Here is a 27,016-nt window from a genome sequence, read left to right as displayed (position 1 = left end):
ATGGAATTTACAAAACATTCTTAAAGGGGTGGGTGACCAAAGTGATCCACAGGATCTGGAGGAAGTGATCAGTACTCCAGTATTCTGGTTCCCTGCAGTGTACAATATTGCTCTCTCTCTCGCTCTCTCTCTCTCTCTCTCTCTCTCTCTCGCTCTCTTTTTCACACACATGAAAATATGTATTCCCTTGCTATGGGTCTGTGCCCTGGCTCTTATCCAGACATCAGCACTGTGATGGGAGGTCAGAGGAGGGCAGGAGTGACCTGGTTTCTGCATGCTGAATGTTGTTATTATTAGAGTGTTGTGCCCCCTGGCCAGGCTGTCATCCTTGTGAGAGGAGGAAGCACAGAGGGTCTTTGGATCCTGGTGCTGGCCAACAGCTGTGCAGCTTTACAGATCTGGAAGGGCTCCATCACATAGCACTTCCAGGGAGGAGCTAGAACCTTTTTGTATAATGGTCAGGGCTTATTTCTTAGATCTTGATAACCTTTTAATGCATTCTGAATGACAGAATCTGTCTATGCCTAATACATATTAAGTGGTATGTTTAAACTTGTATAACTTTCCAAGCACATGCTTGTAGAAAAAACATATTTACTTATTTATTTTTTTATTTTTTATACAGTGGAAGCCACCTTAATCAGGCTATCTCAGATCATACTGTTTCATGCAGGGTAAAGTGGGGGTTGAAGGGAGGCCCTTCATGACTGTGTAAATAGGCCTGGAAATTGCGCATGCCCTTTGACTGAAGCTGTAATTGCATGCTTCTTGGAGTATTTTGCTTGGCTAAAGGGGAGGTTAACCCCTGAAGTCTGTAGGCTGACTGAAACCGCTCCATGTCTCATCAAAACCCTTCAAAGCGCTTCTTGTTCTCCAGGTCCTCTGCATTTGGAGACAGCTCAGGTTGTTCAGCTCAGGTTGTTCCCTGTCCTCCAATAGCTTAATCAACGAGTTGCTTCTTGATTTTGTGTTCAGCTGAATAAGAGTGGATGTCCTCACATAAAGTACCAAATTCAACTCTGCACCATGGAGATATAATTGAACCAACTGAAAAGAAATTCCCATAAGGCTCTGCGTTCAGTCAGCTGGGGTCAAGACCACCTCTTCCATTACTGTGTGTGTGAGAGAGAAATGATCTTAGCGTACAAAGGAGCAAAGCAAAAACGTCATTCTTCATACACTACTAAAGCTTCCTTAGTCGACCTGAGTTGACATTTCTTCATACACTATTGAAGCTTTCTTAGTCAACATTTATCTTCAGCTGAAGTGCTTTCCTGATCACATCTTCTGTTTTTCTCTTTTGCAATAAACTGTTTTTGTTGGCCTTTGTGGCTTGCTATTTTATATGCAGAACTGCAGTTGATATTGCATTTAAAAAGATGTGTCTTTGCAGTACATTATACTAAAAATACTTTCTAGCAGTGATTATAAATAATGGCCTAAACATTTGTGTTCCTTCCATTTTTGATGCTGACTGAAAGACAGCAATGCAAGAGATTTGTTCTGGGATTTTAGTGTAGAGTAATGCTATTGCATGTCTACATGCAATATTATGAGTATTATGTCTGGACTCAGATGTCAGTGGTGTAAGCGAAATGCAGTTCAGAAGTGCAGAGGGGTGGTTCTGTGCTCTACTATGATTGATGGTGTAGCTTTATGAAATGGCCTGTGAAGATGACGCTTATTCTGGAGTAGCAACGTTGAGTTCCTCCGATTTATTCCCATATTATTCTCTCCTACTTTTCCCAGGGGTCAGCAAACCAGTGAACAAAATAGCTCCTCCTCTTCTCCCAATACAGTGGTTAATTCTCATATGAAATGACCTGTGAAGATTGTGATAATTCTGTAGTCATGACAGTCACAATGGAAAAATACAAGGACAATTTCTGGGTTTCTTTCTGGGTTTCTATTCCCTGTTCATATATTCAGGTTTATAAGGACTAGACAATGACTCTCTTGTAACTCTGCAAAAGATTACAGGGCAGTCTATTTTGTAATATTTGTCTCTTTGGAAACTACTTAATACAAACATCATCTAGTATTCCTTTCTTTTAGGATGCTAGACTAAACATGGGATTGATTAATGTATTAGCTGGAGTCCATGAGTCACCATAACATCATATGTTACAACATTTGTACCATTAATACCACACCCTACTGCTCTTTTCCTGACTGTGCAAGTAAAATGAAACTGTTAAATTAATTTTTTTTAATGTATAATTGTATCCCAACAGCCAGTCTTTTAGGACTTTTAAAACATTTTAAAATCAACATCAATATTCGCCCCACCTGCTTGTGCCTATTTACTGATTTAACATCTGGCCATAGTACAGGTTTGTTCACAACCAACTTTCTTCCCCAGAGCTCTGACCCAGCTGAACTTTGTGTCCCAACACCAACACTATATCCCAGCACTAACCAACCCCACCAGCACACCAGCCCCCACTGGCAGTGCTTGCACTTGGACCCAACCCTGAACCCTGAGCTTTCTCACCACCCCATCCATGAACGCCCGAGGTCCTCAACCCCAACACTATATCCCAGTGCTGCTTTGAACAGCTGTTCCCCACCTTGTACACGTCTGGCATCATACACCATGCACTACAACAGAGAAACCTGGAACTTACTGTATCTTTTCTTACCCTCGGGATATCCTAAAAAGAAAAATTTTTAGATGTGAAGTGGGGCAATAGTGGTTCAGTAGTTATGGAAGTGGATAAAATACATTATTTTAAGCGCAGCAGCGTATTCCACATACACTCTCAGGGCTAATTAGTAATAACTAAAATTATGTTTATACCAGCTTTGCTCTAAATTAAATTAAAAGTATTAATTTATCTGTATTGAAGTCATTAATATGACAGTGAATGTTAGGCTGTGTAGACAATTAAGGAAAATTTAGGAAGGCTTACATTATTTCCAATAACAACATTTCCTGAAATATTTTATCCTTCTTACGCCACAGCAATTTAACAACACATTGTACTTTTTATCAACAATTGAACGAAAAATGTCACACTGGACTTTTTATCCATTTATACTTGAAGGTTTGTTTGTGTTATCACATAATCTATAATTATATATATAATTATGTCACATAATCTATAATCTGCTGTTCCCTAAGTTTCACTCGAAATTAATGAGACAAGTATATACAGCTTATTGCAGAACATTTGCAAAAAATGCAACATCATTAATCCTTAGCCTTTCCTGTGGACAAAATCTTATAGGAACAATGCCTCAGACTGGTACAAAGTTTCTGACTTTGGAAAGTCTTTCCATATGTGGAAGGAGTCTTACTATTTATCTTCCACAGGTCCATATTGTGGTCCCTGCATCTCTCTTCCATAGGCACAGATGTGTAATCAAGCATCCACTCCTGGATCTGTTTGAATTATTCAGTTTCCTTTTTTTTTATCAGCTCTGTTTGTTTCTGAAGAAAAAGGAATAAAAGGAAATGCAGATGATATAATATTGATGAAAATTTTAAAATCTATTGCAGGGAACACTGGTGAACAATTTTGGAGAGTTTTTTAGCCCTTGCTATACAAGTATTCAGGATAATGTGCACTTAAATGCACACTTTTGACCAGGTTGCTCTTGTGATTAGTGATTTGTTTTTGTATGTAGCTCATCAGTGAAGACAAAATCTGGGGCGCTAGTGAACTGCCTTGTCGAATAGACAGGGGAATTCTGTGTCCCTGATATGGAAGCACCTCTCATCATCGATTCTGTAGGCTGCCTGATGTGAGTAAAGACCACTAGAGATCTGAGAAGTGGCATCCCTCTGTGCAAGTGTGTGAATGTATTAAGAGAGACTTCCTCCCTATATGAGTGCACTATGGCGAATCTGAAGTGAGCGATCCTGCTGTTACCTGTGTGTGAGAGAGAATGCGCGAGAGAGGGAATCTGCTTAGAGATGTGTAAATATGAGTGTGCTGTTAGAGAATCTTTTGATGGCTTTGTGAAAATCTGTGTGAGTGTATTCAGGCATCCTGCTGTGAAGAGCTCTGATATGTGGTTCTCAGATGTTGAGAATGTGGAGAGTAAAGAGTTAAGCACAAGATTTGTTGGTCTTGTATGGTGGGGCAGTCTTGGCCCCTCGGGGCTCCTCTCTAGACCTGATTGCACTCTAAGATCATAGTACCCCTGCCTCCCCCTCCCCCTCCACAAAAGTCATAGACAGATATTCACATACACACACCATCTACATGCCTACGGTGATTATTACCATAGCGATTGTTAGGTCCTGGACTGATGCTTTATACCTTTGTGTGTGTGTGTGTGTATGTGTGTGTGTGTGTGTGTGTGTGTGTGTGTGTGTCTGTGTGTCTGTGTGTCTGTGTGTGTCTTAGGGTGCTCAAGTCACAGGCCTGAGATTGGATCAGGATTTAATACCAGGATCCTAGTCATCAGCCTGGAGTTATTCAAGAGCATCATTGCTATATTTAAATTAGCTAAATTATATAGAGATTGTTGTTGAAAACATTCTTCATTCTTTGGCTATTGAATATTTTATTGCACAAGTATGGTTAAAGTCATCTGTAAATAAAGATCAGTGCTTTTTTCTCTTTTGAACTAACTACAATACTATATATACTATAATACTACAGTACGCTCTGTAAATGTGTTGATCTAATTCCCAAGCCATATGTCAACTGTTGGATGATGTAAGGTGTAAAGTTAAAAACCGAGCACTGCCAAACAGGCTTTTCTTTTAATGAAAACATTTAATAGGGGAAACATCTGTTCTAGTCCCAGTGAGGTGCAATTCATAAAAAGGAAATGCAAATTTGTAATGAAATAGAGCCTAGTAAGAGATTGTAAAACATGAATTGTGCTAATGTTTATACTGTTGTGGGAGGGAACTTTAGTAGTGGGTGGTTCAAGTCAGTGATATCAACTGTCTACACATTAAGGCCTGTCAACAACTGCACTGTTATAACATATCTTTATGCTAACAGGGGCTAGTCAACGCCTCCAAACTCTGGAAGCGAAATGACATTACCCTAAAGAATAATGGGTGGCTGAAATAAAAAGAAAATCTCTGAGATTGATAGGTAGCTGATAAATTATGCTAATGTATTTGCTACATTGTAAATGGCCAATACAAAAATAGTAGTCACTCTATTCATGGTATCATGTTATTCGTGTGCAGTGGATGTGCAGGACTGAGTAGGCGTCGATGGTCTGATTGTCCCCAGGGCAGCAGTCTCTTCCTGGGGTAAGACTGGAAGATAGACAGGCCAGCGGCCACTGAGCCTGAAAGTCTCAGCTCACTAAATGAGGGCATTGTGAGTGTCGACCTGGTCTCATCTTCATGTACAATCTCCTTTTCTGTCCACTCTCAGCACATTACAGACCCAGACTATGTGACGACAACCATTGTGTTTACTGCAATGAGACAGACAGACATGCACACTGTATGGAAAAGACTGGAATCAGATTTTGGTGCCACAGAGGGATTGCTAGACAGAATAAAAAAAAATTACAAAAATGAGAGAAATGACCCTTTTCTTCACTAGTCTATGGACTAGTTTTTTTATTTTACTAACTATAGGAGATCGCTTTAGTCAAATGTTAGGGCAGTTCATTTGTTTAAACTGAAAATTAATGTAAATCATTAATTCTTAATAATATATCTCAGATAATGTTCTACTCATGGACATAATTATATTATGCAGGATTTTCTAGGTGATATGCCATACGTATATAGCGAAATGGAAAATAAACTGTCATTGTAATGTCTCATTCTTTCAAAATGATACTTAAGTGTCCAGTTTAAATGTACAGTAGTTATTCATAGGAGCTCTTAACATAGCTAGCATTCAGAGGAGCACATTCTCTGAAGCAGCAGTAGAGAAATCCCACAAGCATGGTCAAGTCCATTTGCTGAAGTGGGAGGATAATTGTCTGAAAGGCCATTCGAATCTCAGTGTCATCAGTACGTTTCTCACTTATAGAGCCTGAACACATAACATCACTGAATAATGCTCAAATTATGCTTATGCTACTTTTAGAGAGATTCATGCTTAGACTATTGTAAAGTTTGGTAATGAGAGATCTAGAGTGCAATGATGGATCTTGGCTTTATTCCACACTGTCTTTTTGCTGTCTTCTTTATTTTATCTCTCCCTATCTCTCTGCAGTTTGGCATGATATCAGATAAAGCAGACAGCATTGCTCTGTGTTCAGGCAATCAGAAACATTACCCATCAGCCCCATCTACACTGCCTTGGCTTTCCACAATCAATCTCGCCCTGGCTAAACAATGTCATGTCACTGTACACCTGACAGGTATTGAGAGCTGCTGCTCCCCTAGGCTTGGCTCTGGGAATCCCCTCTCTTCCTTATTAACACTCTATTCAGTTCAGTAAAGCAGCATGCAAAAAAAAAATCCGGCTGCCATAGGGGATAGATCTAGCTGAGTTTTGGCTTCTCTGTTCTGCAGGAGAGACACTGTCTTTCATGATTTTGAAGAAAAGTGATGAAAGTGGACAACTCGGCCTTAGCTAAAGACTGTAGAACAATAAAAAGCTATTTCTCATGATTACAATTAAACAGGGCAATGCAAAGATTTGTTTAAACTTTTTTTTTTATTATTATCATTCATTCATTCATCTTCTACCGCTTATCCGAACTACCTCGGGTCACGGGGAGCCTGTGCCTATCTCAGGCGTCATTGGGCATCAAGGCAGGATACACCCTGGACGGAGTTTTTTATTATTATTATTAATAAATACTCATAACATGATATAGATGATAATTGTATATTTATTTAAAAATGTATGTATTGTACAAAATGTATTTTCTAAAAGAGCTACTATTTAAATACATCTGTAAATAAAGACACTGAACCTTTTTTTTTTTAATAAGTGGATCATTGGTCATATCAATATTTAGAAGACAAGTTTTATTTTCTGTTTCTTCCTTCCAAATGAAATGTTGCCAAGCAAATGCAGCCTGGGAAAAATAACTCCATAATACCCCAACGTTTCGATTAGCAGCAATTAGGGCAAAAAAGATTGCTTTTATAATGTTATGATTTCAGTTTCACATGGCTTCTTCATATGGATTTTAAATAAATGGGCAAAAAAAAGTGTATCACGTACAAGCAATTTGCCCTATCAGATTTAATCGGGGGTCCCATTCATGGCCTATTCTTGCTATACACCGTGTGCCAAGTACTTACTGAAGATGAATAAATGAAAGAAGTAAAGATGCAGTTTTACACCAATGCAAGTTTGGCATTAACTTATATTGTTTTTGTGGTACACCTCTGACTGTTTTCTGGTAAACATTGAGATCCGTCTACTGTAAATGTATATGATTTTGATATAGAATTTTGTTCAGCAATATTCAGCTCTTTGTGTTAGTTTTTGAAAGGGTTCTTGTTTGCTTCAGCACTGCTTATTTTCTTTTACTCAGGCTTCTGGTAAATGAAGAGATCTGCAGATTAACTCTCGTCCCAAAGGACAATTAAACAGAAATTAGCCCAAATTGCTGCTAATTTTATGTTGTCTGCTATTTTTTCTTGTGTTTTTATCTTTGGCAAGCTTTCTTAGAGACACACTCTTTTCGAAATGCTACCAATGTTTTTGTTTGTTATGGCTTCCAAGTTACAGCAATTGATCATGAGGAGTGACATCTTATCGATTCTGATCTCAATACGAGAATTTCTCTCGCAAACAGACTTCATAAATAAGCCCTCAGATGCCATGTATATGTAAATTCTGCTTAGATGGGCGGGCGATCTTTTTTGATGTGCTTTGATAGAGATTGCATGGCCAGTAGCACAGGAAAATCAGTAGATTGAGAAAGTGGAATGCTGTTTATTTGTGCTCCGGATGCCGGCTAGTAACTCCCTCCCTCACTTTATTTCAAATCTGTTCTTTCAGCCTGCTCTCTGGTGCTTTTCAATTCCTACTGAGCCCCAGGTGCCCTTGAACCAGGCTGTGAGCTGGAATATTGTGCCCTGAGATCAATGTTGCAGAGAGAGTCCGAGACACACATAGGGAGGTGGAGAGAGTGAGAGAGGATGTCGGCAGAGATCCACAGTGTATCACTCTAACATGGAGTGGTAATGGCTATTGATCTGTAGTGTTTTTAATGTAAAGCTGGTCAGACACTGCATGGACCTGAAAAAGACTGGCAGCAGCAAGACAAAAACGACACATAGGCAGAGAGCAAAGCTAACATAGAGCAAGAGTGTAATAGAAAATCACACTGCCATGTCTTCCCCCTCCTCTCCTCCTCCTCTTCCATCCCTCGGTCTCTGGCTGCAGATTGATCTTCCTGTTCCCGCTGCTAGGGAGCGGGCTCTGTCATTACCTTGCTCTGTCATTAGAGAGGAGCCATCGCCATTGCTGGCCTGCCTGTGTCACTCTACAGAGACAGCTACACTTTTCTCTCACACTGCTCCCTGTATTTATTAAAGCCACTGACAGCCTGCTGCCTCACAGACACATTAGGAACCCTTTAACCCCTGACTGGAGCTGGGGATGCTGGGTTACAGAAATGCTCACACCACTGGAGATCATCAGAATGGCCTTTTCTTGCTAGTCCAGGTTATCCTGTATATATGAAATAGTGACTGAATGTTGGTTACAGAGAGAGAAGGCTGACTAAACCTACATTTATAATCCTTTTAAAGAATATATTCCCTTTTCTTCATACAAAATTATATTCCTATTAGTAATTACATTTACAAACCTTACTAGGAACCATATGATTTGCACAATACTGTTAAAACAAACGTATTAATCCTATAACCACCATATATCATGTTCAAGCTTCTGTAGTATCTATATTTTTATATATAATATATTATAATATTACACATATTGAAAAGGTACTTGCTATGAATCCAAAACATTACATTGCTAAAAAGGCTTTGCTTGATTTGCCCATGTATGAAACTTATGCAGGAAAAAGCTGTTCACATATCAGTGAGAAATTAAAATGTGTAAAAGCTAGTTGCTCTGTGACTAAGCTGGTGTTTACATGATTAGCATCTACCTTTGAATGTTACATTATGACTCTATATGACTTTCTTTCTTTTCTTTCTATATGAATTTCTTTCAAAATGTTTTTAATGTCACTGATTTTGTTCTATGTTTTACATCAATAAATTAAATTATGGCTCAATAGCGTATGATAACTGAATTACCAAAACTTTATGTCCATGGTTTCAGTTTTTGTTCATGGAGGATCGTGGAGTCAGCATTTCAGGTCTGTCAACACATACTAATACTAATAATAGCTACTAATACTCCACCATGACTTCTATTTACAATTCATTTTCAGTTGTACTGTAACAAATAATTAAATGTGAATTTAGCATGTAAATGTGTTTGTAATGTAATTTCTTTAGAATTTAAGTAAAATATGGTGACTCAGGCCTTCATCTAAGCATTATTATTATTATTATTGTTATTATTATTATTATTATTATTATTATTATTATTATTATTATTATTATTATTATTATTTCAATGCGCCTCATGACAAGGGGTCCATCTTTGTGTTCCATTGCTGAGTTTTGTAGCGTTTAGTTCATAATAAATTATTCTTAAAAAATAACTGATAATGACCTAAACCGCTTGGCAAGTTCTCTGGGCAGATACAGGCCATTTGTAGGCCATCGAACAACCCTCTAATGGCTATTAGTCAGTGATCGATTTTTGTTTGAGGTCTGGATCTACTTTTTGCTTTGGTTTCTTTTCAGGCTCTGGTGCACCTTTTGTGTCACATCCAGCTTTATCCCAGGTGCCAATCAACAACCTCACAAACATTTCAGCCACTAAGTTGTTTTGAAAACCACAGCAGCTCTGTGTTTTTGGTGAGTTTATGAGTGATAGACTTGTTGGACTTACAACACAGGTAAGATTGTGTGACACTTTGTACATTTGAGGAGGATACCCAGCCACAGACATTTAGGGGTTCTCAGGGTGTCTGTCCAGTGGGGCAGAAGAGATGGGACTCTGGGATGCAACTGATGACATGGTAGCCAACAGCGAGCCATCATGTGAGTCTGATCTGAGTATTTGTGCTGCCAGGCTGTGATATGGTTGTCTCAGCCTGGACAGATTTAGCCAGATTGCTGTGCTCTGAGGGGGTCACACCTCATACATGTGGGAACAGTTTAAGGCTTGAGGGGGGCGAGACAGAGCAGGAAGAAAAGTGGGCATGAAGAAAGTGTTTGTGGCATTTGAAACCACTCTTCCTTTCCTTTAAATCTGGAGCCTTATGTGTCCAGGTGCAATCATAGTTAAGACTTGTGGAGAAATAAATCAGTTACCATTGATGATTCATAGTGCTGGTGTAACAATATAAACAATATCATGTGTTACTATCTTTCTGAACAAGAAGAAACATGAGTGTTTCTGAGCAGAACAATCTCATTAATATGTAGAATATTTATTTATCAGATTACTGAGCAGATTAATGTTAATTTAGTACCACTGATGTGTCAATGGTTATATTTAATGGTTGACAATATTATCAATATTATCAATTTGTGTATACAATTATGTGTGTGTGTGTTCATTTATATATGTATTCAACATTATATACTCAATACTATATATGTATGTATTCAGTATTCAAGAGACAGTTGAATATTTTATTATACCAAAGATTACTACAGTTTCTAATTGTATCATATGACATTCTAAACAAAAGAATGTAGTAGACTATAGGATAAATAGATTAAATATTATCATGGATTTTTTTGCAGAATACTAATATATACATAATCCATTGTGTTACATACAATATGGATGCTGCAAAAAAATAAAATATGTAATAAAGTACATAGATGGGGATGGTCATGATATTCATTATGTGTACTGGAACATAATAAATGTTGTCTTTTCAAATGTTGTAGAATTGTAGTCTTTTTTTTTTTTTTGCCAAGAGGAATCCAGAATGTCCATGGTGTTGTGAGGAAAATCCAACTCCTGCTGCGAAATAGAAACTAATGCATATCTCACTGGCACTGCTGTCTGCAGGGAGAATGGAAGAGACATTTTAATGCATTTAAGAGTTTTTTTTTCTAGGTAGCGGTTGATAGACAGAAGAGCCTTATATTTGCGAACACCTAGGGTTTAATGCACTCAGAGGTGCTCTCTGCCTTGTCTTCCGCCCAACAAAACATGTTCTGCAGAATAAAGGAAAAAGCAAAGCACAAAATTATTCCTTCTGCCTTCTATCAAGCCCTTGCATTCACGGCAGCGTCTTAAGGGCGCGTCAGTCCGCCTGCCTCTCTTGGAGACGTAATTATCCTTTTTCCTGTCACAGGGCTCCAAATGATCTCTAACCACTGGGGTGCTTTTGCAGGAGCTCAGCTTTGTCAATAGGAAGGAGAAAGAGATTTAATTTTCAGACAGCTGCACATCTACTTTTATCATATTATTATTTGCTCTCTGGACATCTATCTTATCTGTGTGTGTTTATTCGTGTTTCTGTTTGTGAGGTTTGGATTCACATAAGTATGGCCCACCTACATTAACATATTTATTTATAGTCTTACACTTTTCTTGCAGTCATTTTTTTAGTGTGTACCGTTTTTTTTTGCACTCCATATTGTCCATGTAATTTCCCTTTCAGCGTTTCTCTGTTTTTCCCCCTTTTCCTTCCCTTTCAGAAAGGGCTGTGAATGGAAGGAAAATTATCACAATTACTCATATAATTGAGTCGTCTTTGTAGCAAGTGAAGCTCTAGTAGGCTTTTTTTTTCCATCAGATAAAATGGTTTCATTATAGGGGTTTTCATATTCCCTGACACAGGGCATCGGGAGAGGAGAGCAGAGGAGAGAAGCCAGTGAGGGCCTGGAGCCGAGCGGCTGGGCGCGTGCAGGAGATGCAGGCTGAACACGAAGGATCATTAAGGTCACAGTGGGGATAATTATCCCAGTGATGGAAAGAGCATCCAAGCACCTTTTTTCCTTCATGCCACAAATGCTCTGTCCCTGGCTTTTAGGCAAAAAAGAACTTTGTTATAAATGGAGCTTCCACCTACTACTTATACAAAAGAGAAGAGAGGAAGAGCGCGTGTGCTAGAGAGGGGTAGAAAGGGAGAGAGACATCAACATGACAATTTTCCATCATTAAGGCTAATGACAGGCTGGCTGAAGGGATCAAGGGGAAGAGAAAAGAGGGAGAGCATTCAGGTGTCGCTGAGGACTGACCTCTTTCTGTCTTTGTTCAAGGCTTTACCTCTTAACAAAGCCTGAAAAGGCCATGCCACCGCAGCCCCCACAGCTGAAGATCTTGCACCATCCTCATGCACAGCAAATTATTTAATTAAAAAATTTGCATGTTTCTTCATTTACGAGCCCATTAATTGGACAAAGAGATGTTTCTTTTTGGCCATGCAATCAAACCTTGTTTAAATATGAATCAGAGAATAGACAAAACAAATAGTTTAGCCAGTCATATTATAGTGCGTATTTTCCCCTGCATGGTCTTGGTTCTGTCCACAGTCTCGTTTGGTTTAAAATCATGGGTAGGCCACAGTGACACTGCATACCAGAACAAATGGTTTTGCTTCACCAGGGAATGATTTTCATGGATTTTAATTTACTGCCTAGTGTGAAGATTTGATCACTGCCTGTCTCAACCCTTTAGCCTGTGGCCTCAACAAGGAAATACGACAATTTTATAGCCATTCCATTTTGCCGTTGTTGATGCATTAAGTAACCACCATCTATTTGGCCAGATTTTTTACTACCAGTCACACCTAACTCAGGTAATTGCTCATTTTGTAGGGCAATTTTGGGGCAGGTAGGAGGCTGGGCAGGTTCCTCTGACCCCTGCTGCTATGATAATGGTAAAGGCTGCTGGGCTGTCACTGACATGTCTGTGGTGTGTACAGTGTGTGTTTATGTGTGTGTAGTGCTGGACAGTCTCTTTTACTTCGTGCTGGGTTTTCCTAGCCTGTCTTGAATTTAGGGTTCAGGCATGTAAGTGATAAATGAAGATTATTAGAGAAAATAGGAGATATAAGATCAGATAAAGATTATTCTGATCATATCTGTCACCTGTTGTTTAAGCTCAATCAGCTATGGAATCCCTAAATCATCAGGGTGAATAGTGTATACCCTGTTCACTTTTTCATTTCTTCATTTAAGTAGGTGGGCAAATATGCAGTTTGTTTTTTCTTTACGAAGATAAGTATTATTTTTAGAATTTCACAAGTTGCCTGAAATTGTAATAAAATGATCATGTTTTTAAATAAACCAAAAATGGTTGACAGGATAAGATAACAGGATATAAATAGTTGTTGAAAAAAACTGTGAAAATAGAAAAGCAATCTGTACATTAAAGAAGTATCCAACGTATTTGGCATTGTTAGGAAGTCTTCAGAAAAACTTCAGGATATTGTATCAACAAATATTTTTTACGTAAACTTTGACCACATTAGTTATTAATATTAATATATTAATATCAAACATATTAATATCAAGTTAAATAATATTCAACATTCACCATTAATGATTTTGCATTCATAGATATCTGTTGGCACAACCAGCATGTTGCTTTTGCTCCTGTTGCTGGTTTTATTCTTTAGCAGAAGCACAGAGTTTGCAGAAAGTCTGTCTGGCACTGGGAGATGTCAATGTTAGTGTCTATTATGTTTGTGTGTGTTTCTGATCTGTTTCTGTTTGCAGGTGTGAACCACTGGCCGGGCCTGGAGACAATTATTCCTGTCTGCTCTCCCAGAGGACCCATGAGGTAGGGCTCCCCTTTAACTCTCTCCCACTGTGGCCTGAGTGTGTGCAGCTGGGGAAGGTGAACACTGCAGTGATGGGCCAAAGAGGCCCAGAGCTGAGCTATGCAATAATCTATCTCCATTTATATGGCCTACACATACACTACAGTTGTGTAAATATTGACGATATATATTGAGTAATTATTTAACAAGATTTGATTTGCTTCATTTTGTAATGATGTACCAACGATTCATTTTTTTTTCTGACTAATACCATGCACATTGGCTAGTTAATCTTCCAGTAATATGTTTTATGTTCAAAAAATTTTACTTTGCTGGGGGAGATACTTTTAACTGGTCTCCGTTATTGTCATGGACAATTGATGGATCATAAAATTTCCATTTTAAAAATAAGATATGTGAAACACATATGGGTTTTAAATGAATTTGCATGCACACATGTTCATAAAGATGTTTATGGACTGATGACTAGTTAAAAGAAAAATCCTAAAAATATTTATTAAGAATAAAACAACACACACAATGAAATAATAAATAATTTTGTCAAAACCACTTTGAAATCCCAACTGATTGGTCTAAAAAGGTTGACCATTTTATATTTATTTACACAGATCTATATGAAATTTTGGTTATAAGCTGCATCATTGTCAATACAATCAATCCTTTTAAATCAAATATTCCAAAGTCCAAGCAACAAACATTTAACCTGGCTTAATCATTATGTATTGATTGACAGGTTTTGTTGCACTACATCTTGTCTTGTTCCTTCTTCTGAATCTGAATGAGCACATCTACACTGCCTCCTCTTTCTGTTTATGAGAGCTCACTGGAGCAAAAAATTGAAGGTATGCCCTGCTTAAACCATCCAATAGAGATCCAGTTAATCCTGGTCCAGTAAAGCACTATTCTGTCCTGCATGGTTGATTAAATACACTGAATTTGGATCATTACGTCTGATCAAATTTTGTTTATTCTTTTTGGGCTTCATGCCATAGAGATAGGAAAGATCCATATTAGCAAGTGTGTAAATAAGGTGTAATTGCAAATCTCTGGCTAAATACCGGGCCACATGTCCAAACGGACAGACTGGCTGTTATTCACTCAGCTGAGCTATTTATGTTAATGTGGAGTTAATGCTTTTTTAAACTGCAACACTTATGGGCAATTTGTTTAATCCAAACATGTGAAGAAGCACAATCCATTTGAGAGCTTTTCTTTATACCCACTATCATTCATTATGTGTGTATGCCCAGTGTATATCATCTTGCAAAATGTGTGTGTGTGTGTGTGTGTGTGTGTGTGTGTGTGTGTGTGAGTGTGTGTGTATGTATGTTTACAGTGATTCAGTATAAATGAGCAACTTCAATTAAACAAAAAAGAAAACAGTGTTATTTATATTAGCACGATATTTACATTAGCCAAACTCATAAAGCTCAGGAATGATACACCAAGAGATCAGTTCAACAATTTTTCTCCAACAAAAGGTAGCAGGGTTCATAGAATATTGTGCTGATGTGGTTATAGCTTGTCCAAAAATGGTGATGTAGAACATTGCCCATTTTGCTTTAGAATTTCAGATACTCACTTCTTGATTTTTGTTTGTGTCTAGTAAAAGATCCTGGAACATGTGTATAATTTGCTGGTCAATAGTTTTCTGTGGTTTGCAACGTAGTGTATTATGTCAGTCTCAAAATAAGTTATTCATATAGTAACTGATCTCTTGCTTCTAAATTTGGATTGTGGTCATCCTTACATTTGGTTTAAAATAATTATTGAAATAGGCATTCATTTTATTTTGACATCATGGATTTTCAGAATAAGAAATAGCAAATAATATCAAAAATGTACTGTACCCAGATAGAGCAGATGATGTTTTTCTACAATTATGTTCCTGTAGCTAAAGATATCAAACATACTTGTAGAGAGTGTCAACGTTTGCTGAGGCTTTTGTCTCCTGAAATGTAGACTTTAGAGTTACTGTCTATATTAGTCAAGAGCACTTTATCACATGGACATCTCACAGATCAGCCTAACCATGGGAGGAAGTGAGTCTGCTTCATACTGAAGCAATTAAATCTCACAGACAATCTTGTGCCACCAATAACAGAAACTAATCAGAGACTTTGACTTAAATTTACTCTGGCCCTCAAGTCGGAAGTCCCTTTACAGTCGGATCGAGTTCTATACTGAAAGGACGGATGTCTGCGCTTGATTTCATGCCGGAGACGAGGCAATAACTCAACTGTCTGTTGCTGAAACGGAGTTTTGTCAGGGAGGTATTTCCCCATCTGAGAGTAGAGATGGTATTTGTCTCTAACCTAGAGCCCCCCACCCAGCACACACACACACGCACGCACGCACGCACGCACGCATGCACACACGCAACAGGCTCTAAACTACAGGATAGCAGGTGTTTAAAATAACGCCAGGCTCTCTTTTTCCTGAATGCTGGTTTCCTCGTTTCCACTGTATTTCACCTCATGATTTTGTATAGAGAGTCTTTAGGAAAAAAAGATCTGTGTGGTTGTAAAATCGAACACGTGGGATTTTCCCTCTGTATGTTAGAATTAATGAGACACCGTTAAAAGCGGTTTATTTTCTACAGATATTATTTGGATAATGTCAACGTGAACTCTGGACATGATTTTTTCCTTCAGTCTAATGATGGTCATGATTAATCCTTTGCTTAATGTACGTTTTTTTTTTTCATGTTGCACAGACCTGCACCTGGATTTTCTAGGTTGAACTGCAATTAAAACACACCATTGGGTAACATAAAACTATGTATTTTTATTAAACATTGTGTGTCTATTTTTTATATACAGTTTATTTAGAAAGTATTGTAGTATGTCACCCCTGCGTCCTCATATAAAGTGAATATCTTCATGTATATTCTCAGATCATTATAAAGGACTATATGTTGAAATTACTTTTTGTTTGACATTGTTTCAGTTGTTTCCTTACTAATTTTAGTTGAACGTTAGTATTGTTTTACTTGCCTACTTTTAGATCATTATTTTAATATCTTTCCTCTTTTTTTAGTTGCAAACTATATTTGCACTGATCTATGTTTTCCTCTTTTGTTTGTAAAATGATCTGGAGCTGACATCTGTCACCAACAATAAAATAGGGTGCATATGCAGACTACACCTCAATTTCAGTCTTAGATCCCATAACCGAGTGCAATAATCACAGTTATCAGTCTGAGCCACGCTACATGTAAAAATCTTCCCTCAGCTCTGAATGATGATAATTGTTGGTTGTAATGCCGTTATTATTTTTGTCATTGATAAAAAAAAAATCTTTGTGAGGTAGTTTGTGAATGTAATTTCAAATACAAATTGCTTTAAATTGGACAATTTTCTGAGCCGATTTTGGGGGGGATATCACACAAAAATTGCTGAATGTGACCGTCAGTACAGAGGACTGGTGTGCGTGGCGTGCGCGTCGCTCTGCGCTGCCTTGCTCCGTTCGCGCGATGGGAATTTGGAAAGTAACGGAATTTTGCTGCAGTTAATTTGTATATCGGGTTAAGATTTGGAGGGAGCGTTTCCCGAGAGTTCAACTGCAAGAGAATGACACTGAAAAATAACAGTGAAGCTGTGATCCGCTTTCATCGGCAAGGAGCGCACCGGTAATACCGCCTTTCTTTGTCACCTGTTTAGGTTAAGCTGCTCTAAATCCCTCATTCAAGAGAAACAGACATTGGTAGGATTAAAGCTGATTGCCCATATTATTGAATATCTATGTCTATTTATTCGTTTTAGTTTGCCAGGTTGAAAACTTTTCAGCCAGGTTTGTTTGGTAGCCTGAATAAATCTGCTGATGGCAAGATATGTGTGCGTTAAGCCTGTCAAGTGCATCATGATAAAATCCCCAGTGGGTTAAGTTAAGTCTAACACAGACCTCCTACAAGTTTTCCAAATGATGCATGTCCTTTGTGGGTTAGCTAGATTTTAGACATTACAAACCGAGCTCTATGCCTATATAAAATAAAATCAATTAACATGTTAGGTAAACAGTGTAGGGGTTTAGGATTTTGCAGAGATGAGTCAGTTTAAAGTCCACAGTGCTTAATTTTCACTCTTGTATATTAGATGTTTACAAAAAATTTTTTTGCATTGCTCAAAAATCTTTCGTTCATGAAGAAAAATGTTTTATTGGAAATTATTCGTTTTTGTTTTCATAGAGAATCTATTATTACTGGAGCTAAACACTCATTTCATCCATTCATAGTCACTTAAAATGAAACCAACTGCTTCTTGCACTTTTCCTATCCGTTCGTGTTCTTGAGGTCTTGGTGTTTTAAGGTCATGACCCAGGCCACCATCAGATATAAATAGCGCCCAGTTATTTAACCTGTCACATTTAAACCAAACGCTAAAAGATTTCCACTGATGTGAAAAATGATGCCGGTTGTGATGCAGGTCGCAGGAAAACCTCAGAAATAATGTCCCTTTATATTAAACCACCAAAAAAGCGTATTCATTGCTGCGAATAGCAATGTCTGTACAAATACGAATGCAATACTCAAACTTTAGACAAATTAATCTCTTGAATATTAATTTATCATTTATCAATTACACTGAAAAACTGTAATTATTTGGGCGCAATATTTTCACTGAAATGCAGAATTTGCCCAGGTGCGTTTACGGTCGCTAAGGGGATCGGAGTGATTTGAATCTGCATGCCAGTAGAAGTGTTAAATATATGGCTAATTATGCGTATGAAAATTAAACAACAGTGTTATGCAAATTCAGCTGGTTTCAGCTGTGGCTTCAGCACTTGAGACTAGCATTTAATCAAATGAAGCTAGTAATACATCTGTCCCTGAAACAATAAGGGCACAGACAAAAGCGACAGACCATTTAATTATTAATCATATTTGTGTAGTGCTTTCACAGTTGATAAACAATGTTAAAAGTATATTCGGAAACAAGTGTTTTATTGTTACTTTGCAACGTTAACAAATGGTTAATAATAATGGCTAAAAGCACCACCACCAATAATAATAATAATGATAAAAATAAATAAATAAACAACAACAACAACAATAATAATAATAATAATAATAATAATAATAATAATACGCAGAAGATAAAAAAATAATAATTATAGCAGCAGCAACAACAACGACGTCGATGAGAACAGCAGCAGCAGTAGAAACAACAACAAAAACAAAAAACAATAATAATAATAATAATAATAATAATGATAATAATAATAATAATAATAATAATAATAATAATAATAATAAAACCTAAGCGTAAATGTTAACTTTTGGTTTGTGTCTGTTTACAATAATAATTTGAGAATTTAATGGCTGTTTTGTTATTTAGTTCAAAATCTAGCTTATTATGATTACATCCCGTTAATTAAATCTAGATTCTGTCAGAAAAGAGGTTTATTGCAACAGAATATTACCACTGTCTTATTATGTGTGTTATTTGTTTCACTGTTTGTGCGATTTCTTTTAATAAACGAGAGATTAAAAAACAACATTTCTCAGTGACCCACCCCTGAATTTCCTTTTTAGCGTTGAACATTTGGCTTTCAGGTTTGTCTTATTTCTTGTGTTATCATATTCCTCGGACCCTACTCCGAGATCTCCAATCCCCTCCACTCTTGGAGCGGGTGGACCAATCAGAGAGCATCTTGAATAAATATTCATGATTCCCCGATTCAAACGTTTGAGCGAGTTTGTGTAGATCCGCCGCATCACACCTAGACTTTTCAGAGAGACAAACTACATTTTCTTATGAATGGAAAGTGAAAAAATCAGTTGAGCTTAAATTGGGATCCATCCTTCACTGAGATAGAAGAAAACAAAAAAGGCAGGAGAAGGGAGATTCGCACTGAAGACATGACAATGACCACAATACCAGAGAGTCTAAACAGCCCAGTCTCAGGAAAGAGCGTTTTCATGGAATTTGGGCCACCGAGTCAACAAATGTCGCCTTCATCTATGTCTCACGGACATTATTCAATGCACTGTTTACATTCAGCCGGTCATCCTCAGCACGACAGCTCGTACAGTCCTGCTCCGTCTTTCCCCAGATCTCTGGCTTATCCATATGTCAACTCAGTCGGTAGTCATTCCTCAAGTCCATATCTCAATAGCGTTCAGACTTACCAAAACAGCACGGCGTTAACGCAGACGCGGTTAGAAGATGCAGGTAAGAAATACTTTTTTTCCTCCGTTCATCTCTAACTTAATCGTGCCTTTGTTTTTCAACTCACTGTGAGAATGCTGGAATGGAGTAGCCCAGATGTGTGGGTATTAGGCTTGGTAATTATTTATTGCGTAATGCTATAAACAATGTATGCAATTAACGCTAATTATATCTAAACTGCAGGCTGGAGCTAAAACTAGCACAGTGATGTGCGCTGCACTACAAGCGTCTGTGAGGCTCCAACTCTAATCTTGAGCACCTTTTCTATTCCCTCACGCAGCACCAGAGACGGAGAAAAGCACGGTGGTGGAAGGAGGAGAAGTTCGGTTCAACGGGAAGGGGAAAAAAATACGCAAACCTCGGACTATATACTCCAGTCTCCAGCTGCAAGCGCTGAACCGCAGATTTCAGCAGACGCAATATCTGGCGCTGCCGGAGAGAGCAGAACTGGCCGCGTCTCTGGGGCTCACACAAACCCAGGTGAGGACTTGTTTTACATGGTTATTTATTTAAGAATTTACAATTGTAAATATCTGATTCTAGGCGCAAAATCATTTGGATTTCACAGTGAAGCTTGGATAAATTAATATGTCAAATTTTAGATTTAAAACTAGGCCTTATTATGACTGCTAATCTGGACAATTTGCGTTATGTATTTTGAGACTTTCTTTTGCATTTGTAGGTTTATTCAACTTTCCGTGCTTTTCGTTGTGCCTACTTACAGTTTGTTTGTATGTGTGTGTTTATTTGTTTTTTTGTTTTTTTCAAAGAAAAAGTCCGTTCAGACATCTGCTATTATTCAGTTAAGGGTTATCGATGCCATACATAGCCTAAACCTTATAGTAGCCTATATTTTTGTCTAGGAGACTATATATTTGCACGCAAAACGCAACAGGTCCCTTGTTATTTGTGATTCTTTTTCTTTAATCAAAATCCAATCATAAGCATCTTCGACGCTTTGCTAACACGACTTTGAATTTACAGGTCAAGATCTGGTTTCAGAACAAACGGTCCAAGTTTAAGAAGTTGATGAAACAAGGCGGAGGAAGCATAGACGCGAGCGCACTGGCCAATGGCCGCGGACTGAGCGCCGGTTCGCCCTCCGTAGCGCCCGTATGGAACTCATCCGCAAGCGTTAAAACCTCCGTCGGCACACCGAGCTCGTACATCCCGAGCTACACCTCTTGGTACCCCAGCACGCACCAGGACTCTATGCAGCAGCCGCAGCTCATGTGAAGGCAGTGCTTAGCGGACCCCGCCCCTCTTCCTTCGCGGAGGACCCGGATGAGGGGAGCAAGCGACCCTGCCGCCTGGCTCTCCGGCCCTCAGCCCATACAGTACAGACTGCGATCATACACTGAGATCACACCGGAGCACACCGCACAAGCACACCGAGACACCGGCAACAACAGCCCGGAGGCCGAGACACTGAAAAAGAAGCTTCTGCGGCGGAGGATCAAGTTTTCCTCCTTTACTTTCAGAGCGGATTTCCCAGAGATGTTGGGTCAAATGAAGCTGCTCCTTCCTGATGTTTAATTTTTTACCTGGCATTTTACTGTGTGTAAAACATTATACAAAGCTGTAACAAAAAAAATGAATCATTTTTTTTCTGAATGGCATTTCTGCCAGGAAGAAGGAACAAACGCTTTTATTTGGCATGATTTACTTAAAAGCAACTATCTGCCTTTTTACAGCCGACAGTTGTTAATAACCACACACACACACACACACACACACACACACACACACACACACACACACACACACACGCACGCACACCATATCTTACATAGAATATATTTTCTACAGAGAAGGGTGAATGGGTTGTGCTGTACCAGGCTCTGAGCATTTGGAATAGTAGAAGGTAAAATCATGCGAAGAGCCTGGATTTCCTGATTCCAAAGAACAAATCTTTATAGGCTAATTTAAGTCATTTTGGCTGTGTGGAGCTTCTTTGTGTGTTTATTTAAAGTAACTTATTTAGATTTCGTTTATGTCCGTTTGTATGTTTATTTAAAATGAATGTTCTTTAAAAGATGTGGCTGCACTAAAGTGAGCAACACTTCACTTTGATTTGAGATGAATTTGTTAAGCCGAGTGCTTGTCGGTCTAAGAGCATCCCCGCGGACACAAAGCAACAGAAGTGTTAAGAGATTATGTACAGAAAATAAAGCCATTTTTAGATTGTGCTGTTAATGATGTGAAAAGGATTTCGACCCGAGTATGTTTATTAACAAATTAATGTGTTTAGCGTTCTATATGGCAAAATAGTTTTATATTGGTTCAATTAATTTATTGTTTTGTTTATTTTTTTGTTTGTATTTTGAATTCGTGTACAATGTGTAAACTCTGACAGTAAAATTCACACTTTAAAATATATTTTACAATGTCGTCATTGAAACAGTTCACGTCATAGCACTCATGTGTATATATAAATGGACTTTTTATATAGATATTTTTTTTTATATATACGTGTTTTAGTCTTACATGTCTACGTCTTCATTAGTCGCATTATTTCAGCTATGATTTCATCTCTTTTCCTAGACTTTTCATTTCAAACTGAATCTCCGATTAATCCCGTGTTGGTTTCTATAACACAGTAAATCCTTGTACAATAAGGGTGCTTGTTCCTTTTCTCTTTCGTTTAGCCGCTATAAGCTCTTTTCCGCTCTTGTGCCGCTGGAACAAACCTCGGGCGCGGGTGAATAGCACGCGTATGTGTTAAGTGAATAATTGAGCGCGAGACAGGTGCCTTCAGAAAAGAGCAGGGGGATGGTGACGCTGGTGGGGGCCGGTGAGGGCCGGTGGGGGTTGATGGAGGGGTTGATGGAGGGGTGCATGGACAGGCCCGAAATACCACTTGGTTGTGGCGAATAGTTTAACTGCGCTTTTTACTTGAAAAATCCGAATCACACCTAAGACGATTTAATCATCGTTTAGGGAAAGATAGAAAATGCACGAAATGTCTTCATCACCGTTCAGCAGTGTTTTTTTTATTGAATATAAATATGTGATTTGTAAACAATTTCTTGTGGAACGTTTTTATGGTAAATAGTAAAATCATTTAAAAACGGATCATTTAAAATAAATGTATTTGTTTAAAGATATGTAGAAAAGAATAGGATCACAATTTAAAACTTATGTAAACTGTCTTGTTAGATCAGATGTTTATATCATTTTATGTCACAATTTAATCCGGCATTCGGACTTTACAGGTCACGATTCTGTGTGTGTGTGTGTGTGTGTGTGTGTGTGTGTGTGTGTGTGTGTGCGCGTGTGTGTCTGTGTGTGTGTCTATGTGTGTGTCTGTGTGTGTCTGTGTGTCTGCACCCGCTATAAAGTGCACTAATAATTATGACTAATTTGGACTTTCTTCATGTGGGGCCTGAAAAATGGCCTCTTCCTTTATAACTTCAACAGAAAAGGCCACAGTGTGTCACACCTGACCAACCACAGTGGTCAAGAACAGAGAGTAGATACAGGCTGCAGCTTCAGGAGAATAAATTACACAGGATATGAGTTATCTTTGAATATTTACATACTATAATTATTTTATGTATTTTATGTTATGTATATATATATATATATATATATATATATATATATATATATATATATATATACATACACACATAAAATAATTATATTTACATACTATAATTATGTTATGGATATATATATAAAATAATTATAGTATAAAATTAAATAATTATAGTATGCAAATATATATATATGAAAGACTGTTAGGGTCCCTTAAGTGTCAAAAATAAAATAAAATCAGAAGCTAAGACCACAACAACGACACTAACGTCATTATTATATCACGCTTTTCCAGTTGCTAATAATAATAATAATAATAATAATAATAATAATAATAATAATAATAATGACTGTTATGCACTGTTAAAAATATAACTTTAGAAATGTCTTTATTTAGAAATGTTTTTATTTGTTGATAATATAATATTTATGTGCCATATGTTGTGTCTTGAGCTTATTTCGTATTATTATTATTATTGCTATTATTGTTATTAATAACAATAATAACAATAACAACAACAACAACAACAATAATAATAATAATAATAATAATAATAATAATAATAATAATAATAATAGTAGTAGTAGTAGTAGTAGTAGTAGTAGTAGTAGTAGTAGTAGGTTTTAATAGTAGTAATAACTGATCCCATGTTTTAATAAGTAGTGATTAATATAAGATTGAAAATAAAATGTAAAATTTTTAAATAATTTTAGTTAATATTTTGAGTAAATGTTTAATCGAATGTGCACGCATATAAAATACGCCATTAAGCCAACATTAATACATTGTCATTTATTCACTGATTAATGAGACACACAAAATTGCTCTACTGACTATGTAAAATCTAAATCATAAATCCAGACAAGAACCTAATAAAATATATTAAAGGTAAATATATTAATTCATTCTCTCTCTGTCTCTCTCTCTCTCTGTCTCTCTCTCTCTCTATCTCTCTTTTATAACCACGGGGCTGGGGTATGCAGCTGTGGAGCGGAGAGGGTCAGCGTTATTTCACTATATTCTCCTCTTGATTACGAGCCGAGCCCATCAAACCAGACATAATTACAGTCATTGCGCCCTTATTTATTCTAATGCAGTTTCCCATCTACAGGATAATTATGAGCAATTTTTTTCGCACGTGGAATCTTTTGTTAACAAAGGAGATAGCGCACTGAAAGAAAATTTGCTGTGCGATAAAAAAAGCGACTTAGGTGCACCACAGCCCCCCTCGCAGCGGCTCGCTTATAAGTAAGCCTGGCAAATTGCTTGCAGGTGTATACCGAGGGATTGTCAATAGGAAGAGCGCACAAAATTAGCAATAGCACAATGTTGGAATAATTAAGGCTGTAGTGAAATTATGGAACAAGGGCTGCCTTATTTTGTCCTACAAATGACAGAAAGGCTAGCTTTAAAAAATTAAACAGAGAATAAGTTGCGTTATTTTTGTAGCATAAGAAAAATATAGTACGTCTTTGTTATAGTAAAGTAACTTTTCTTTTTTAAAATATCTGTATTCGCATAGTTTTGTAATAAATAAACCCGAGAACCATAAATAAATTTAGAACAATTAAGATCAAAGTTTTTTTCCACTTCAACTGATTTGTTGAATGTAATTTTTAAGTTAATGCAAAGACAAACTCAATTATTTCTAACTCATATTTAATCCAGGTGTTTTTATTTGTTCATTAAATCTCAAATTGAGTCTTTCTTTTTGATTGAGTCTTTCTTTTTTTTCTTGAATCTTTCTTTTAATATGTAGTATATTATTGAAAAATTACCTTGTTCTATATTATGTCCTTGTTGGGAAAGGTGCAAAAAAAAAAAGCAATAAAAAAAATTAACTCTGACAACAAGCGTTAGGAATTGATAAGCTTTATTCTTACCTTTTGTAAGATAAATGAGTATGCAGATCAGGCGTATATTCATATATGTGTCAGTGTTAAATATCCAGTGGTCACTACGCTGGCTGAACGCTTTAGGTCCCTGCAAGAGCCTCGTCGCTGGGCTCAGAGCTTTAGCAGCCGCACACAGAACAAGACTGAAAATTTCCAGCTTTATTTTCCCTCTTTATAGCTGTTGGGGGAAAAATTGCAGATTATTAGCATAAATGTTTACTCCTCATTACGCTGATGACATTGTGCACTCGAGATCTTGGTAATCTTTGGGAAAATTATGAGTAATTTTTAAAAATTTAAAGCAGCAGTTACCACGCAATTCAGGCTAATTTTGCGTAGGCTCCAAACGGATATAATTATAGCCGAGTCAAGATGTTATGCTAAAAACTATGCATTGATATTCCCATTTATTATGTACATGCAACTTTGACAATGCTGATGCATGAAATAGCTGGAAATTGTCTTGCGCAAAAATTACAGTCCATATTAGGACATCTAAAATTGCGAAGAATTATACAGTAATTGCAGGCTTTCGGATCGGAGAGCCAGAATGCTCAAACTGGAGCAATTGTGGATGAAATTACAGATCAGAGTATAAATTAGGGAAGGGGTATGGCATTTTTCAAGTTGTCTCCAGGATTCCGGAAGTGTCTAACACCGCATCAACACTAATCTTTTAGGGAGAGAGGGCGGCATGCAGAACACGCGCAGCACTAATATGTCTCTATAACCCACATTTGTTTTCATTTGTAATACAGTGACATTTCCCCCTCTTTGTGTGAGTTTTAAAACATCTTGATTTTACTTCGCTAATCATCTATTTCACTTTCCCATCGTGGCCTGTGAATAGTACAAGAGGCGCGCAGTAGTCTAACGTAACGTAATAATGGGTGTTAACCAGTGTCCCGATGGTCAAACGTCTCAAACTCTTCAAATCCACACTTCATAGTTTTAAACAAGTGACTGTGAGCATGATGTCACGTTATTACTCCCTTTCAAAACATCCCACTATTTTTTTTTTTTGATCTATACTGATACAAGCCACACTGAAATTGGCTTCTTTTTTATTTGTAAAGCTGGACATATTGAGTAAACTTTCTGGCTAATTTCTTTTGTGAGGTTCCTAGGGTGCACATCAGAAGGTTGCAGAGAGCTCTTGCACTTCCAAGCCCCGAGGCGACATATAACATATGTAATGCGACCATCTCTGACAAAGTACCTCCTGATTACATAGTCTTCTGCTTTGATCATTCCTCTGAAAGATCATGTAGAGAGAAAAAAAATGTAGTGCTCTCCCTATTTGCTTACACTATATTCTTTATTTCTTTGGGCCAGTATTTTATACCTCACCAACCATATAGCTAATCAGTACCCATGTGATGTTTTGATCATTGTAAACCCGTTAAACTGTTATACTCTTCACTGTACATAAAATTACGCACGCGCTTTAATGTCACAGAAAACATTTTTATGCTCTTGCTGTTACTCTTTAGTGGGCTACAACCTGTGTGTGTGTGTGCATGTTGTGTGAGCGTGTGCATCTTACACTAAGATTGAGCGTAGTGTTTTAATTTTAGTTTAGGTGGAGGACAGTTTTATGCTGAGGCTTGAAACCTTCTTTTGCTGAACCCATATCATGATCTCCACCTCATCTCCATCTCACTAGTCCTCCT

The 27,016-nt window shown here is 37.5% G+C and overlaps 1 protein-coding gene and 1 long non-coding RNA gene across 2 annotated transcripts; one reads left to right on the top strand and one right to left on the bottom strand.

The window, feature by feature from the left end:
* Positions 1-1,084: 1,084 nt before the first annotated feature.
* LOC132850216 (uncharacterized) lies at positions 1,085-25,725 on the bottom strand. The gene is made up of 3 exons (XR_009648964.1): positions 25,656-25,725; positions 25,332-25,521; positions 1,085-1,112 (listed from the first exon to the last, which is right to left on the bottom strand). It is a non-coding gene; the product is annotated as an uncharacterized LOC132850216 (long non-coding RNA).
* dlx1a (distal-less homeobox 1a) lies at positions 19,266-22,273 on the top strand. The gene is made up of 3 exons (XM_060876523.1): positions 19,266-19,910; positions 20,188-20,387; positions 20,892-22,273. The coding sequence occupies exons 1-3, from the start codon at positions 19,598-19,600 to the stop codon at positions 21,141-21,143; spliced, it is 765 nt and encodes a 254-aa protein (XP_060732506.1). The 5' UTR covers positions 19,266-19,597; the 3' UTR covers positions 21,144-22,273.
* Positions 25,726-27,016: the final 1,291 nt, after the last annotated feature.

The sequence above is a fragment of the Tachysurus vachellii genome, chromosome 8 (genome assembly GCF_030014155.1).
Source record: "Tachysurus vachellii isolate PV-2020 chromosome 8, HZAU_Pvac_v1, whole genome shotgun sequence".
Classification (NCBI taxonomy): Eukaryota; Metazoa; Chordata; class Actinopteri; order Siluriformes; family Bagridae; genus Tachysurus; species Tachysurus vachellii.
This window is presented reverse-complemented; position numbering and strand designations above follow the sequence as displayed.